At 41.2% G+C, this 18701-nt stretch overlaps 1 protein-coding gene across 1 annotated transcript; it reads left to right on the plus strand.

Annotated features, from left to right (window-relative positions):
- Positions 1-3975: 3975 nt before the first annotated feature.
- nat16 (N-acetyltransferase 16) lies at positions 3976-15876 on the plus strand (the record flags this gene model as incomplete). Its single annotated transcript, XM_083937265.1, has 5 exons — positions 3976-4031; positions 13138-13363; positions 14567-14791; positions 14920-15263; positions 15490-15876. The coding sequence occupies 5 exons, from the start codon at positions 3976-3978 to the stop codon at positions 15716-15718; spliced, it is 1080 nt and encodes a 359-aa protein (XP_083793391.1). The 3' UTR covers positions 15719-15876.
- Between the last annotated feature and the right edge of the window lie 2825 nt (positions 15877-18701).

Below are 18701 nucleotides of genomic sequence, written 5' to 3' on the forward strand. Positions count from 1 at the left end.
AAACAAGGACTTTATGTACACTTACTCTATTAATTATATCTTGTTTTCCATTCTTTCAAGCCATTACAATCCCAGCCACTGAGGCTACATCCACACTAATACACCCCTAGTGTAAAGTCTACTACTCCGGCATTTTCAACCCCCTAAAACAGAGGCTTCTGAAAACACAGCTGACCCTGTTTTAGTCTGAAAACCTGGAGACTGAAATTTAGTCTGGACTTGCAGAGACGGAGATCTTTGGGGACGATGACACAGACAGCAACGCTCACATCCTGGTTTGTGTCCTTCCCTGATACCTCAGGTGACCCTTTTCTTGAAGAAAACCAACAACATCAGCAGAGAAATGTGTGCACTTAATGAGGGAGCTCTCTCCCTCCCCTCCTGAAGCTGTCCATGGTTCTGACTTCTTGGCTCTCTCCTCCTCTGGATATCACACTGGAGCTCATCATAAGCATTATGCAAACGGACAAGAAAATGTGTTTACACACAGTGCTTTTCACTGCTTTGCAGATTAGATAGCTGTGACTGAAATTGACCTGCCCCAGACATTATAATCCCTAAAACTTTTGTTACATGTTAAAACCCTATATATAAGGGGCACAAAATAAACTGGACAAATACTGCCCAAAACAGTGAGACTGAAACAACACAACAACAGAAAGTGTCTAACATCATGTTGATAGAATGCTGTAGATTGAATTACAAAAATATTTAAAATTATGCTAGATGGCCATTTGAAAAATGATTCCATGAGCCAATGCTGCACGGCCAAGCCACAGCCAGCTGCTCAACTTTAGCTTAGCTTATGGTGGGCTAACATTAGATGGAAAGCAAGCCAGAGTGAGTCAGCTAGCTGTAATTTAGCTACGCTGCTTGGCTGGTGGTCTCTTCGTAATGTTAGCTGATAAAGTAATTTGCAAACGGCAAGTCAGTCAGATCAGCCATGGAAGTCTGGAGGAATTAGCAGACATCATCCACTCAAGACAGTATTTTGCTACGGCAGCTAGCTAGCAATTCATCCACAGCCAGCAAGCAAGCTATCATCAGCTAAAATATATTTCATATGTCAGTGTTTCCTCAAGGGTTTTTATCAACACCGGGGGAAAAGGTTTTGTTGTACCCATAGACTGTATAAAAAAATGGACGTAGCCTGTGTTGAGGTCCGTTCTCTCAACTCGATCCAATCATATTTGCCTCTGGGAGTCTCCATCTTGCCAGACTTTGACTCCGCCTCATTTCCTCTTAGCAAAAAAAGGCATGTATGTGACGTTGGGGGGAGGGAGGAGCAAGGCTAACAGCACACGCTGCTAGATAACTGAAGTGGGGGTCAATGTTGAGATTTTTGTCCGGGCCCAGGGGGGAACGGCAGTCATTTTTTTCGTTTTGTAAGGGAGCAGGAATTTTTTTATAGGGTAGAGACGAAACGGGAGGTCAGTCTCCAGCCAAACTGCAATTTTTGGCACTTCCTTTTTTGGATCAACCAGTAGTCGCTGTGGTGCGGGCTTGGTTGTACCCTCACAACGGTTCACACAGGCTGTGCCTCTGTTTCAAGCTGTCTGCAGCGGTCGCAAACCTTAGGTCCATCTCTGGGCCGCTGCCGCAAAATGTAATGGAAACACAACATGTGTGGACTATTTCTAAGCTAACGTTAGCTACAGTTGCACACCCTTCGCTGTAGGGTGGCTGACGAGAGGTAAGAGACTGTTTGGCACACAAAACATCACTTAATTTGGATTTTCACTAAATTTTGTCCTTCACAAAGAAGTCCACAGGCTGTCATAGGCTACTGAGAAAATTGGGGAATGTCTCATTATTTAAATGCTTTTTTTTATGATACAAAACTTTAAATAAAAAGGAAGCGCAGAAAACAAATTCAGATATCGCAAACAACATTATTGCCGTCAGTTTTATTGCTGGGGTTTGTGAGTCAGAGAATGCTAAATGTGGTATAACATCTTGTCAAAAACTCATTAGGGGATTGCAGTTTACAAGAAAGCTACTGCAGCAACTGGTAAGCAATACCACCCCATTCTGAATTATGCATGTGCCTCAGATAACACATTATTCATGACCGATTGTACAGGTGGAGGTCTTAAACCATTAAGCACATTTGCTGAAGTGGTTCAGTGAATGCATGGAGGAAGTAATGCTTCATATAGTGGGGCAATGCTTCCTCTGGTGCTGGTTGATGGACTCTTGACGGAGTTCTTGCCAAGGTAACTTAATATTTAATCTTTTTTTAAATTCGGTTGTTAATTACACAGAAATGTCAAAATTCATATCTTCCTTACCTTTATTTGTAGGGGAAAGACCTATTTCCCATCTGCTGGGCTGCTGGCAGGCAGGCACCAGCTAAAGGCACAGGGATATGGACCCAGGTGACATGGATTACATTGCAAGAAGAACTCCTGTGAATGAGCATACAACTTTGTACATAAAAAAGCAATACTATGCTCTAAAAATAAAAAGAATTTTAAACACTAAATGGTTTGGACTCTTTTATTTGCTGTCTGGTTCAACCAGTTATTTTGGATTTAAACTATCTTCATAGATACATATCCCCATTGTCTGGAGGGTATGGACGTATGTATCATACACTGCACAGTCAGTAATTATTATCTTTTTGCTTTTCTTAATGGAGAACATATAACATGCCCCCCTGTCCAGTGCCCCTCTCCACAGCACTTTCTATGATGTGAGAAAAACAATACGTATAAGGCTAAAAATTGCCACCCTCTACATTTGAATTTGTCCTCTATAAATGAATCTTTCCGTAGCTTGTAATTGGGCTCCATTCTGTAGCCCTGTTACCAAAGAGATGACACCTTAAGACAGAGAATATATTCTAATACATTTCGCTTGTGTTGCTCTTTCACATATCTGAGACTAATGACCGGTTCCCCGGTAAATTCTTTATCTTGTAAAGGATTCTTGTCTTGTGAATCCCATATTCGATATGAATCCTAAATAAGCTTCCCTTTTGTAGAAATCCTTTTAAAACGGGGGTCACCTCTCTGACAGGAAGAGATTCTTTACAATACCAATAAATCTAAAAGTTGCTATTAACCATGACCTCTGTCTTTATAGTGTCCGGCGAGTCATCCATATTGCCATAATGGATGGGTGCCAAGATTAAGATTTCTTCGTACATCATTCTTCAAGGTCATTTTAGAAGGCAGATCTGTCTTTACAGTCACAGGCTAACATAACAGGATGTGTGGTCCTGTAGGTCAGTAGCTTAACCTCTCAGGCCAGTTTTTATATTTTGAAAGTTTATTAATATACATATTATCCACCTGATACATTAACAAATCAAACGTTGGGATGGTAAGTCCATCACATCTTACAGGTTAACCTTACTGGACACAGATATTAGAAGTAACTGGTCTCATGAAGTCACTGTGTCAACCTTTTTATTTAAAAGAAAAAGATAAATAAAAGTCATGCAGATTATAGTATTTGAGCAATATCTATAAAATATACTCCAAAGCTACAAAAATATCATGTTTTACAAAATACAGCCGCTAGGGATGCTAGCCATTTAAGTTGTCTGTTAAGGGATATAGGACATTTTGTGTCTTGGCTGCTTTTTTGGTTTGATACTGTAATAATTTGCTGTGGATACACTGTGTGCCCTCTCCTAGCACCATGCCATTACATGTATAGATGTATTGAAACCAATAGATTTGAATTGTATACATTTCTTAAACTAATACACAGACAATGTCGAAGTATATCGCACAGCTGTCTTATTTTCTTGGCAACAAGCACAGAGTGATGATTGACAGATTCCCCAACTAATCATTTTCTGGTGCCTGTGTGTCAATGGTTTGTTTCATGTATAGGCGGGGCTGCGTTGGAAAAATGACATGGAGCCTGCTATCGCGCAACAGAGCGGTATGCTTATGTGTTTGCGTCAGCATGGAGCCTACTGGCATGAAGCACTGGAGCCAAGGATCTACCCAGGAGACATGAATGATTTTGGTGTCCATGTTCTCATCACACCAACAGGATAATCTACTGAAGACATGGTGTGTTCCTTTGAGTTTTGTATTATTCAGGTGCAAGAGACCTTGTCAGTTTCTATTCTGTGTATAGTGGGGGAAGACAAATTGGAGAGCTGGCAGCGTACTCCAAACAAATCAAATCTGGTGTGTTAACAGAGACAAAATGGCATGTTCCTGAGGAATGTGTGCCATGTTTGACTTTGATTGCCAGTGTTTAGTGGCTGTAATAATACTTGACCTCTTTTAGCATACTGAGATTTGCTCGTTATGATAAATCATCAGATGAACAATTTTTTTTTAGAGTTACAATATTTAAGTCCTATAAACCTATCTCTTGGGATTTGAGCTTTGAAAATGTGCTTATTGCTTATTTGTGTGCATGCTTTGGAGTGCCAATTTCTCATTTCTATTGTGTCTTTTTGCACAACCATTCCAAAGCTCCTCCATCTGGCACACGCATCATTAAATTACCGGGCCCAATCTGCAGCAAGCATACTGGCAATTGCCCACTGTGGCATATTAGATGGCAGTTCAACAGTCTTTTGCAAATGTGCCAAATTCCATTTTGTTTGGAGTACACTGCCAGCCAAAGAGAGAGAGGAAGTAAGAGCATGAGAGAGTGAAGAGGAGAAGAGTGAATCAATGTGTGTGAGAGAGAGCGGGAGAGAGAAACAAAAAACAAAACAGCACCGCTCTCATTGGCCGGACCAGACTACCCAGCCAAGCCTGACACCTCATCTCAAAGCATCAAAGCATGATGGAAAAATACCAGTGTCCACAGTGTGTATGTGTGTGTCTGCTGTGACCAGACAGTGTTTTCACTACAAATGCCCTTACAGCTCACATGGCCCATTGGAACATGTCTAGCATTTCTGTTTTAGCCTCTACAAACCAACAACTCCCCTAAGGGACTGACTGGCCAACCCCCTCCAATCCCCTCTCTTAATTCATCAAAAGACAGCACTTAAACACACACAACACAAGCTACGAGTAGTGGGAAAGGGCCTAATAATAATAATACATAAAGTACAGTCACAACACCAAAGTAAGGACACAGAATGAAGTTGTGTTATACAAATGTGTTTTCTAATTTTTATTAAATTGTCATCCTTTCGTCATACTGACATGAATTGCTATGTTATTTGTAGAGTTAAGGATAAAGAAACCTCAACAGTGCCCTTGTAGAGGAGCCTCTTTTCTATAGACACCTTGTTTATCCAGGAATACCAAGTGCAGAAGTACTGAGCATCTCTGTACTTCCCATTATCCCTGTGAAAACTGACAGTTACACCCTGTTACACCAGACATGTTTCAGTAAAACTATTAAGTTCCCCTCCTCACACAAGCCATTTTCTTTAAATCTATGTTGCTATCTACGCTTGCTAAATAACGGCATGTACTTCTGTAGATCACTGTATTGCAGGTGTAGATTACTCTATTGAATACACTTTTAAGCATTATGTTAACAGAAAACGTGACAGAAACATATCCAGTGCTTTATGGTCTGTTCACACCAAACACGAAGTGTTTTCGAACAGAGTTATTACATACAGTACAAGGACAATGTGAAGTCATGAACACATGCAAATTCATGCCAGGCGATAGAAGATGTGGTGAAAAACTCGAGAAATTCACTGCGAAAGCCTATCCGTGTTGAGATAGCAAAGCCCCGATTATTCTAAAGTCCATTCAGAAAACAAGACTGCTTGTCGACTTGAGGACATACCTAACAAAGAATGAATTCAGGCTTTTTACAAATTGGCATAATGATGTGATCATTTTGGCACACCTTTGATATGTTCATTCCAATTAAATCACAGCAAAATCTGTATTTTAAAAAGCGCTGTAAGCGACAATCTTCCAGATGTATTTACTGGAGAAGGTGTTGAAATTCACCAAGCTTTGTATGCCTCAGTATAATGTCATTAACCCAGACACAACGACATTTGTGTTTCTGACATATCTGAGACTTCCATAACAGATATAAAGCACCAACTGTGGTTTTTCCGGCTATGGTTGATGACCGAAAGTAACGTTTTTGCCAAGAGTTTTACAATGGCGCGTCTGAATTAGAATGTAAGAAACGTAACATAAAAGTTAGCTTCGTGTTTGGTGTGAACACAGCATTAGACTTGCTTACTACTGTGGGACTGCCTGTTCTCTTTTGGAGTGTTATCAGCATTGCAACGGCACTCCAATGGTGCTCCTGTAGCATTTAGCAGCCACGTCTAGTATTGTTATCATCATTGTTTTAGAATGACCTTTAGTATGTAGACATGTCTCATGTTCACAAGTAGGAGGTAAAAACTGTTTAAAAATGTTAAGAATGCTAGATCTTGAAATAAATTTAGTTTTCAAAACGTTTCATCATTTTGTCACTTTTTTGGACAAATTGGGTAAGATTTTACTTAAGGCTCTGTAACATATCCTTTCTCACAACTCTTCTCGAGTTCCCATCTTGGCATTTGTGCTTCATTGTTCTAGCCTTCTCCACATGGAGAGTGCAGTTATGTTTGCAGTTTGCACCTTGGGTCCTACCAGGTTGCTGGACTCTGTTTCTGGTGACCTGGTCCTGAGTACGTGTTCTTGTGTTTTGACTCTTGGTAACTTGGTACAAGTCCAGCTCCCTCTATGGTCATCTGTCTGCCAGTGGAACACACATAACCCATCTTTCCTTTGCTCTTCCATAACCCCTACATGCTGCACTCTGGAAGGCCCCTATATAGATGCACTCATTGGTGGTTCTCAGGACACTGGCCTTGATAGTCACTTAGCCCCAGCCATTCTATCTTGGGGTTGCACAGTCTCTGCATATTGGACATCAGTTGGAATCCTTCCTTCTTGCTTTGATAGGAACTTCCAGGGATTGGTGTTTGCAATTGTCCTGCATTGGCCACACTGGATATAGTTATTTCTGTTGATGTGGCTCTTCAGTACAGTCCTGCAAATTCTCTTTGCCTGCCATGCTTCAGGGCCTCTTTGTTATTTTGAAATCCTTAAGTATAAGGCTGCCCTGTGTGTCTGTGTGGCCATCTGTTCGTTCAACCCAGTCAGTCCCAGTAATCCTGTCTCTCTTTTTTTGCAACCATGCGTCCACAATTGGGCAGCTGTGGTCCATGCAGAAGAGGAGGCTAATAGTAGACCCATTCTTGAACCTGTGCTCATAATTGCAACTCAAAATACCCAACTCGGAAGGTTGAACTAATGCAGAAAAGTAGCAGGTACAGTGGTTGCCTTGCTATATGCTTTTGGAAATCGAGTGTAGTTCTTCACTTTACTTGATGCTTCAAAGGCAGATAGATAGCTAGAGGGAAAGACAAAGGCTACATTGTTTTTAGTGTGTGCCTGGTATTCTGTATATGCGTCTGATTGCGAGTAGCATTATTTGGAAGTGAAGTAGAAAAAATATTTGGTGAGTGATATGCATGTGGAGGCTCTATTATTACAATTCAAACGAGATCATGTCTTACTGACCTTCCAGAGTGCCAGGCATTCAAGAATGGATGTGTGTTCCATTGAATTGAAAGCTTTCTTGTTGTCACTCCAGGCAGTACTCCAGACTGGGGCTCAGTCTACAGTTTCAGTTTCAGTTTTCCTTTCTATGCTGACACATGCTGTGTTCATTGAGCTTGGTTTCTAAGGCACCAAAGAATTCAATGGTTCCAGGTTATACACTGGGGATCAAAGTTAGAGAACAAATTATAAATACTTGATTTATTCTAAAATACTGTGGCTATACCAATGCTGTACTAGCATGTTTCTTTTTTTAAATAACCAAGGCAACAAAAACCTTCATTTAGTGAAAAAAACACTGAGCAAAATTAGAGAACAGTAACCAGCAACCAATGTTTTCTTCTCTTGGATTCAAAAATGAACAGGAAGTGTAGAGGCCACAGCTTTGAATAACTTCAGCACATCTGCGTCCACAGGACATCACTAGTTTCTCACACTGCTCCATTCTTCTTCCGTCTCTCTCACAGTTCAGTAACTGCAGTGGGTGTCTTAGACATTACTTTGTTTCCAAAGATTTTCCAGAGATTATCTATGGGGTTTAGAGCGGGACTCTGGGCTGGACATCTCATTGTTTCAATATTCTTAGCTTCAAGGAACTGCTTCACCTGTTTTGCAGTGTGACAGGGGACATTGGAACTCATTTATCAAACGAACGTATGGCAGAAAAACGTGCGTACAACCATTTCCTGGCAAACTTCGGCATTTATCAATATGGACGTGAGCGGGCAATTCTTTTGTATTTCAAAACAGCTCGGCTCCAGACCCCCGCGACCCCGACAGGGACAAGCGGTTGAAGTTGTATGAATGAAAAGGAAAGCGCACTGCAGAGCCAAAGTCATCTCCTCGGTTAGTGGCTACCCCCGATAAATTGATTTAAATCAAACAAGGTATCAGATGGTGAAAAAGGTTATCCTCTGACGGGATACCTAATAACCCCGCTGGAAAACCCACCTACAGAGCAGGAACGCAGGTCCGGCAGTGCGCACCCATGCACACGGGTCACAGTGGAGCGCTGCTTCGGGTTGACTGCCTCCGTTATTCTTTTCCATACAGCGTTTTTATGGGCCCCTTTTATTCCACTCTTAAGACTGCCAAAAAGCACGTCCTTATTTCGCTCCATCTCGGATGTCAGGATGCCGATCTCTGTGTCGGAAGAGTTTCTTTTCTAACCAGCGTTCTTCCTCTCCATGTTTGACCTCAGTGGGCGAGGCCTCCAAAACAGGAATATTTAAGGGCGTAACGTGTTAATGACGATCAAATTCAGCCGCCGCATTCATCAAGGCCCGCTCATTCGTACGCTGAGATTGTTCAGATATGAATGTTTCATAAATCCCATGTGGGTCCTTTCCTACGACCAATTCTGCGCTCAGATCTGCGCCCGTTTTCACGCAAGATTGATAAATGAGGGCCATTGTCTTGCATGAAAATTGCATCTGCTTGGGAAACGATTGCAGTGAAGGTGTTGCATGTTGATGAAGGAGGTTCACATAAACATTTGCATTCACCCTGACATGTAGCTGTACAAGAGGCCCAACTCCTACTGCAGAAACCACCCCCCAAACCATGACACTACCTCCTCCAAATGGAACTGACTTCTTTACACACTTTGGGTTCAGTCTTTCCCCAGTCCTACGCCCAACAAAATGTTTCCACCAGACCCAAATAAAGTGAACATCCTCTCATCACTGAAGTCACTCTGGACCAGTTCTCCTCGGTCCACACAACATGCTCCTCAGCAAAGGCAAGTCTGGCCTTTTTATTCTTTCTGCTGATGAGAGGTTTGGTCACTGCAGAGTGGCTTCCAGTCCAAATTGTCTTAAATCGTGAGACACTGTTTGCAGAGACATATCCTTGCCCTGTTCAGTACTGAACTGGTGAGCAACTCCAGCTGCAGTGTTGAACTGATTCCCCATTGAGAGTCTTCTCATCATCCTGTCCTCTCGTGCACTTGTTTTACGTGGACGACCGGCTTTTTTGAGGGACTTATATGAATCTGTGTCCTTGTAAAGGACGACCTGCTGTCTCAGGGTTTCAGTCTCCTTAGAGCAGCTCACCATCTTACAAAGTAACTAGGAGAGCTGCAGATAAACAGGGGGTGACCAACAAGCAGTATTAGAAAGTGTCTAATTTTGCTCAGTGTTTTTATCACAAAATAAAGGTTTGGTTAATTTAAAAAAAAGAATGCTAGTACAGCAGTGGTATAGCCACAGCTGATTTTCTATCAAATTCTGAACAATAAAAAATAACATTTTAGAATAATTCAATCATTCAAACTTTGTTCTCTAATTTTGATCTCCATTGTAGATTAGTAGTTTGATAGTTGGATGGTAATCTTTCTTGTCATAGTATTTTGGCCACAGTTTCTGGTATTGTTTTAATGCAGCTAGCAGCACTTGAAGTCCCTGTTTAGTAGTCTTGGAAACCTGAGTTTTGGATATTCAATTGAATGGTTACAGTAGCCAGGACCTGCGTGTCTTTGAGCTAGCTTTCTAACTCTGTGTTGGACTTAAAGTACAATTTGTAGTCTCTTGCCTATTGTACTTGACATCTGTAATAGCTAGGGCTGGGTATTTTTTTCATAATTATTTGTCATCAGTGCCAATACAAAACATTTAATTTTCGTCCACTTATCTGGGGCCGGGTCCTGGGCAGGCTATGCAGAGTATTCCAAACATCCCACTCTCCAGCATTGCCTTCCAGCTGCTCGTGCGGGACCTCGGGGCGTTCCTAGGCCAGACATGATATATAATCTCTCCAGCATGTTCTTGGTCTACCCCGCAGTGACTACTTCTCACCTTATACCTAACCGTGCATTCACACCAAAAGCGATGGGGGCGATAAAAACATCAAACTGCCATTCAAAATTAATATAAAGGACGCAATGACACGCGATGCCGCTTCGGGCGACCCATTCTGAGCGATAAGAGCGATGCGATGAAGGGATGAAGCGTCCATCATGTCTATCGCCTCATCGTGTGTGTCGCTTGAAGTTGAAAAATTTTAACTTTTCAAGCAACATCGCATGAAGCTGTGCCGCGACAGCCAATCAGTGTTGAGATTGCGGTAAGCGTCATCAAAGTTCTCGGTGAAACATCCAGGGGCTCACCGGGCTCAACAAAGCCGCCATTGTTGCAGTCCATTGGGGGAAACCAGACTGTTCCTGTGGATATAATATAATGGATATAACTACGAACTGTGGATGGTAGCGACGTGCCTTTAGGCATCTAGTCTGCCAGAAATCCAGAAAAAGGGGAAGAAGAAGAAGAAGAAGAAGAAGAAGAAGAAGAAGAAAGCCGTCAATGCATGGTGAAGCGTATCCCGGTCTGATCTACCGGAGACCGGGCAGCACCTGTATGGCTACGGAGGTTAAATCACTGACGGCCTGATCTCACTACAACACAACAGCTCTTTTAAGAGCCACACATTTAATCTGAGAGCTCAATTCTGTTCTTTTTAGAAGCAATCAGATCCCTGTTAGCACTAGCATAACGTCCATTTAGCATAACAGTAGAGTAGGCTGAGCCGGGGGTTAGCTTCAGTTAGCTAGCCGCCTTGGCTGCTTCCTGCTATAGACGCAAATGAAGCGATGATCACAATGTGACAAATGTGAGCAAGCGACGTGATATAATTGCCTCCATCGCTTTTGGTGTGAATGCACACTAAGGCAAAGCCCAGTCACTCTGCAGAGGAAAATAATTTTGGCCACAATTTATGTTTATGGATGTCCAAGGCAGTGCACTCCTTCTCATCTATTAGGGCACCTGCAGCCTGGTAACCAGATGAATTCGCCAAGCTCATGTTTAATTTGCTTCGGCACATACGCCTGGCTCCTCCTTTTCAAACATATTTCCAGCCATCCAGGCCCTGGGCAGTCCAATAAGAACCGTTTATCTCAAGTGCGTGGGTAACACAGCAATTGACAGAGGATCATAATGCTGGCAAACTTACCAGGCTCACGAAACTCAGATAACACTGTCAAACTAGGCAGTACTGGTATTTAAGTGTCCTGTTCAGCTGAAATTTAACTAAGCTTATGACCCAAATGTTAATGTAGATCTTTCACACATTATTCCTTCCCAATAAAATAGATAATTGGCAGGTAAAAAGAAGCAGAGAATAAATCTGTTATTTTAATGCAAACAGATGTTAATGCCTACATGACATATGGAATCACATTAACCAAAATTGGATGGCAACACCTTTCAAGCACTTTTGAAACTCATGTCAACAAAATTTGTTCAATATTCGGAAACTATTGAGAATTGATCATACCCAGCCCTACCTGTTATGTTATCTTGTTTTATCTTATCATATTGTAACAGTTTTTTGTATCGCTTCTTATGTTGCATGTTTTCTTTTTGCACAAGCTTGTTTTGTTTGTTTGATCACAGTGTACTGCATCATGTGTTAATGCATTGTACCTCAACTTAATTAAATGCAAATATCTTCATAAGCATCGTGTTTTTGTTTTCCTCAGTTCGCAGCCCTAACACCTGGCATCTGCTCACTCTTTTTTTTGTCCAATATTACTTTGATTTGGTTAGCGCCTACAAAATGTTTGCTGAATTTTGTGCATCCACTCCAATAACCCTCACCCCGTCCAAATGCTTAACACACAAGTACTATCTTATAATGTATCATATATAGATCTACAGTATTGTGGGCTCTTAGGGCATAACTGATGAAACAAATTCACAAGTTCACAGTTTTCTCCGTTTTATCCCGGCTATTCCATTCTGTGAATTCTTTAGCCAGGTTCTGGACAAATACCAGTGTTTGTAATGTGGAGTGGGTATCAGAGGGTATTAGTGTGCGGATTAGGGGGCTGAAGGTATGGATTTACAGGATTTATGGGAAAAGACATAGGGATCAAGATAGGTGCCAGTCTTTCACTTCCTGTGTCTGTTGTCATTTATCTGTTTTGTCCCATGTTTCTGTCTTCTTCTACCTCTTCAGCCCGTCTCATCTGTGGTTTGTTTCCTTCTGTATTGCATTTTTTTTGCACTCCGATCCATTCATCCACCTTTCCCTGCACATGTCTATATACTGTACACTTTACCATTATCTTTTCTTCTTACCTATCCCTTAATCTATTTTACCTTATCTCCCCTTGCAGTCGTCTGTGTTTGGTTCCCTTTTGTTCAGTTTTTTGGGGTTCTCAGTTCAAAATGTGGTCGTCCTTAGTTGTGTGTATGGTTACTCTTCCCGCCCTGCAAGTTATTAATTCCTGTACCATTCTCATCCCTTTCCCTCCTGTTTCTTTTTCGGTTACATATCTTTTAACTAAAACCTAAGAGGGTCTAATTACAATTGGCAATGCTTTATGCCTAGATAAAGATTATACATTAATGCTTAGGCTTCTGTATTGGATGTCTGTATTTTGTAATTTGGGAAATAAGGCCTATTTTCTAAAAATATGTTGTACAAAGGCTATGCTTTACCACTGCTACTGCTTGTTGTGCCTTTGAATCAGAAGATGTGCATTTTACATTTCCGCACCTAACAGAATTTTCCTCCTGACAGGGAGCCCACGGACACTCTTGAGCTCTCCTACATCCTGTTTTAAGAAAATGTATACAATCGACATTAACCTGTCCTCCACTTTGTATCTTATCAGTTATTTCAAGATGAAGATTGATACCAGCCTGACTATGCTCCAGCTCCCAGAGGCTCTGTCCCAGGCAGGCCTTCAGTTCTCTGTGGCCACTGAGGAAGACTTCGACGAGATCATGGCTATGAGTCAGGACATCTACGGAGGCCTTGACTACCTGCCAACTAGATACACCAGTTGGCTGCAAGAGACCAACCGCACAGTCATTTTGGCCCGCAAACAGGGAAAAGTGGTAAGTTCAGTGTAACATTTTTAGAGTTTTGGGTACAAGAAAAGGCAGAAATCTGTACCCAGTCAAGCTGTGTCAAATGTGCCTTTAATCATCTCCATATTCTTCACATCCACATGTTGCATCTTTTGTATTTAATATGTAGAAATATAAAACAAGACATTGTGGTTTAGCAAGCAAGCATCCCTACAATTAGGATGTATTGACAATCCAGCAGCTAACTTAGACCAGACCTCAGAAGCACGGTTCACACACCCGCCAACTCTAAACAAGAGTACATAATGAGTACCTGTGACTAACAAGAAGACACACAAAGACAAGTTTGGAGTTATTGAATTGTAATCTGTTACATTACTGTAAAATGAATCACATCACAAACGTAACTGCCCAACACTGATGCAGACACCCAAGCAGTTTCAATGGGAAGTGGCTCTTTTATGATACACACTTGATGACACTTTTTCACTACAACAGCAAAGAGGATTGGGGGAGTCGACTTTCTGTGATTACTGTATGTTTGATCAGGCTCATGGACATTAAAAGTGTTTTTGATCCTTCTCTCCAGCTCCTCCTTGGGTATCCCAAGATATTTCCAAAGCAGATGGGATATGTAATCCCTTCAGCTTATTCTGAGTTTCCCTTGGTTCTCATCCCAGTTGGACATGTCCAGAATACAGACAAAGGAATGTGTCCAAGAAGCATGCTAATCAGATGCCCGAAGCATCACAACTTGCTCCTTTTGACATGAAGGAGCAGCGGTTCTACTCTGAGCTCCTTCTGGATATCTGAGCTTCTCACCCAGTCTCCAAGGGTGAGCCCAGCCAACCTGCAAAGAAAAATAATTTTGGTATGAACCTAATCATTGGGTCATCATCCAAAGGTCAAGGTGAATGTTGGAGTGGCACCAGGAGTGTCCCAGTGGGTCTCAGCCTGATGGCACCAGCAGAACCACATCACCCACACAGATGATGTGGTTCTGCTGGCATGGTGCTTAGTTTGCTGCCACCATGACTCAAACATGGATAAACAGCAGTAAAAACCTTGCGCTCCATGGTCTGATTAATAAGTCCTTGTTTCCCAAATCTCTAAAACAGGTCATGCTGCTCTGCCCCAGCTACAGGGATAATGTAAAGTTTAAAAAGGACTATGGTCAATGTCATGGTTTGTCATTTTTTGTCATCCCTCTTCCTCTGTGTTACTTGACAGATTGCTCTGGAGTCAGTGTGTGTGATTGACGATGGGGAGACTATGCTGGTGGAAGGTCTGCGTGTCGCCCCTCAGGAAAGGGGCAAGGGCGTGGCAGGAGTTTTGCTCCGCTTTTGCTGCGAGCTGGTCAAATCCAAGTACCCTGACGTCAAAGTAACCCGCTTGACCCGTGATGATCAGCTTGGACCCAAGGATTTCCAGAAGTACCGTCTCATAACCAAGCAGGTACCAGCAACAAAAGGGATAATGGTTGTTAGTAATGACCACTATGCTTCATGCAAAATGCTATAAGCCTTGTACTCACCCTGTTGTAGTTCTAAGCCAGATCATACATTTGGCTTTTTTCTCAACAGGGTATTCTGTTGGTTCGCTTCAAAGCTGAAGACCTCAAGCTCCGTCTGTCGGAGCTTGGTCTGGGTTCTGACATCCATTCCTTTTTGTCCACGTCCTCCTCCAACCCTGCTCCGGTGCACCTCGACCGTTCGGCTGTCCGTAGGCTGTATCTGACCACGGACCTGATGCAGGGGGTCCTTCCTAATGTCACCATCATTCAAGACTGGCAACCATTCAAGCTTTTGCCCAGTAACATGGCCATCCTACTGAAGAAGGACATTGACTGGATGGTGGATGATGTGTCCAGCCCCACTGTGGCCAGCCTCTGTACCTTCCCTTTCAAGGTGCCCATTGGAGATGACTGGTAATTATCCTTTCTATATTTATTCATAATTAATTATTGATGTCAAGTCAAGGATAACTACTGTCCATAAGAAAGTGTTGTACAGTTATTAGATAATACACATAGTGGCTTAAAGATACTTGTTTAAGAGATAGCTAGTCATTTAAAAGTTATAACATTTAAGAGTGAAAGTTATTCATCTTTGAAATAACAAATTATTTTCACTGGTACACTTTTGTTAAACCAGGTATTACCTAAACATTGACATGTTTGGTAAAGACCTGGACCTGGTTCGGCAGCAGTTCTTGTGCCACCTGCAGCGCCACACTGCCACCCTGAAGGGCCACGTGATGTGCCAGATGTTCCTGGACCCACCACTCTGGAAGCCCATGGCCGAATTCTGCCACAACACCTTGAGCGTTGAGCTAGTGAAGGAGTACACCGAGCAATGCGTGGTGGAGTCAGACGTCATCTAGTTACAGAAGGTCGATGGAAAGGAGTAGAAGATGATGGAGCCAGAAAGTAATGAAGATTAGGGTCTAGACAACAAGGAATGGACACAACTCAATTACACTTAACAGAAAAACACAACCCTCTGTACTGAGGAGATAGAAACCAAACAGACAAAATCTAGTTTCTAAAAAAAACAACTTCTAAGAATGCAGTAAGTTAGATTTAACACAAACAAAGACAGTGAGTGGACATAAAATCATGAACACATCATATAATCAGCAACAATAGGTTAAAGATTAATATTCAATTGGTGTCAGAGGTGTTGATATAACTTTATAGTCATTTTATGTACCATTTTAAAGCCGTAGTTTTTAGGTGTACTTGAGGTAACTCGAATGTACATAAAACAGAGGGATTAAATAACAAACACCCTTTGTTAGAGGTCTTCAAGGGTCAAAACCTTTGGGCCAGGTGCAAAAATGGCCCTGTCAAAATAGTTAAGAATTGGTCCACGTTGACAATTTGAGCAAATTTAGGTGTATTTTTGGTCCAAAACATTACGGTTATAAATGTTGATGTAAATCGACTCCAATTATAGCCCCAAAAATGACTATAAAGTTGAATCATCTCCTTATTAACGTATCTTGGGTTTTATTACAATGATTATAGGGTTTTCTTATTATTATGTCCACCCTCTGTATGTCATATGACATGGAAAGGTGTAATGAGAGTGATGAGCTTGGGGAGGCTTTCTCACACACCGGTAGCAGTGATGTAACCTAAAACCTAAAAACAGTCAACATGCAAATGCTATTCTTTGAAGAAAACATTTAAGTACCCTTAGTGCATTTCAAACCTTTCATCCCTGTTCTTTCTGTAAATATGAACCTTCTAAATATGTACACAAGCTGAGTTGGGTTACTAAATCTGCACAACTCTGAAGGCACTTTATTAAAACTACACAGACAGGTTGTGTTTACGTCGAAAAAGAATAGTTCAGGATCAAATAGGGGTAATTTACAGATCTCATCACTCTAATATTGATGGGTTCATTTATTAACTAGTCTTAAAATAGGCACATCAACAACAAAACAACAAACAAATCCTGTTATTGAAATGAACATGCTCAGTCACAAATTGGCTGACAATTTATCCTTCGTTATGGTCTAGCTTATGTCTTAGCTTTTTCCTTTTTATTGTTTAATCTCTTTTACTGTATATATATATATGTTACTAATTTAATATTTTCACTTAAATGCTGCAATAAAATTTTAACAGAAACGATTAACTGCTGAAGCTGAAAGTGAAATCTAGGCTAACTTTTGTAGATTGCTAGCATAATGCAAAACAAAATGCTAATGCTTGAAAATTTAACAGACTACTGTGCAGTTCACTACTGCCTTCAGCTAACGCAGGGATAAAGAGTAGAATGAAAATAACTGTTAGAATTAACAGAGACACTAATATTAGCTGGCAAACAGCTTTTGAAAAATAGTGTTCCCTGTGATCTTACAAGACCATTTAAAAACAAAATCTTTGCCAAGAGAAAAACGAATTTCTACTTTATTGTTCAAACATGAACAGAATATTGCGGTTATACCATGGCCAAGGATAGTACTTATTTCTGCACAACAGGCGTGTCCCTTAAAATGCCAACTACGCGGCTATAGACCATTTCAATGGAATTCCATTGCTAGGCAACAGCCTTGGTCCTTGTTAACCTCCTGTCAACCGATGTCATTCACATTCACATCAACAGGGATCAAACTTGGACACATTTAGAATGTTTAGGTTTACAACGTTGAAAAGGTCTATAGGGATGTCGGTTGGTATGTTGGTCTACCACTTTTGTCTTGAAATAACTTGACAATTATTGGACGGATTGTCAGGAAAAAAGGTACAAACATGTATCGTCCTGACTCTGACCCTGACGTTTCATAATGCCACCAGTAGGTTAAAGTTTTGGCTTATCCATTAAAATATCTATAACATGGATCGGCCCATATTTTAGTCACATTTTTTGCAATAACATTATGCCCCCCTCTGGATAAATTGTAATAACGTTGGTTATCCTCTGACTTTTCATCCAGTGCCATCATCAGGTCTACATTTCATTTGTCCAATACTTTAATTAATAACCAAATACCAGCAAAACTAATGGCATTCCCATCCGTCTAAGTTCTTATTTGTATTTATTCACAAATCCTTATTCCAGATGGCTTAGAGATATCATCATGTTAACTGCAGGTCCCCAGGAAATGCATAAGACTTTGAAGCCAATTTGACATAGAGGCCAAACAGTGGAATGGCAACTTCCATGATGCCATTGGGCCCAAAAATTATTTTTCCTATTGAAAGAGACGTATGTAAATCCGTGGATACAATTTTTTGAGCGCCACAACCCACCATGACTTGTGTTAATATCAGAATTCGATTCCAGTTTAGTTCGACAACTTTTTGAAAATCTAAGAGAGCTACCGATGACCAAGGTATTTTCAAAAACAGTAGTTGAACTTTTTTGGCTTCATGCGCCAATGAGCAACTTTCATAGAAATAAACAAGGCCCCTTGTCGAACATTGTATCCAGTTCTCTTAATACATCTATGACTAACTGCCATTGTTAGCATGTTAACATTAGCATTGAGCTCAAAGCATCGCTGTGCCTAAGTAGTCTACAGCCTCACAAAGCTGCTAGCATGGTTGTATGCTTGTGTTTTTGGTAAGTGGCCATGGTATAAGCACAATACCAGACACTCATGTGTCACCATATAAAAAAAATGAACGTGGTGGAGGAAACAACACTCTACTTCACATTCTTTGGCGTCCACCTACTGTACATGTGGTCCATTTTCACCTACATATTTGACCTCTACTATAGACATCGTAGCAGGCCTAAAAACATTTTGAATATTTTAAAAGTTTTCTGTGGTGACTATTTTCCCCAGTGGCATTAAATGTACATCATATGAGCAGCCATAGCACTGCACACACACTTGTTACACTCCC

The sequence above is a fragment of the Echiichthys vipera genome (genome assembly GCF_963691815.1).
Source record: "Echiichthys vipera genome assembly, chromosome: 22".
NCBI lineage: Eukaryota > Metazoa > Chordata > Actinopteri > Perciformes > Trachinidae > Echiichthys > Echiichthys vipera.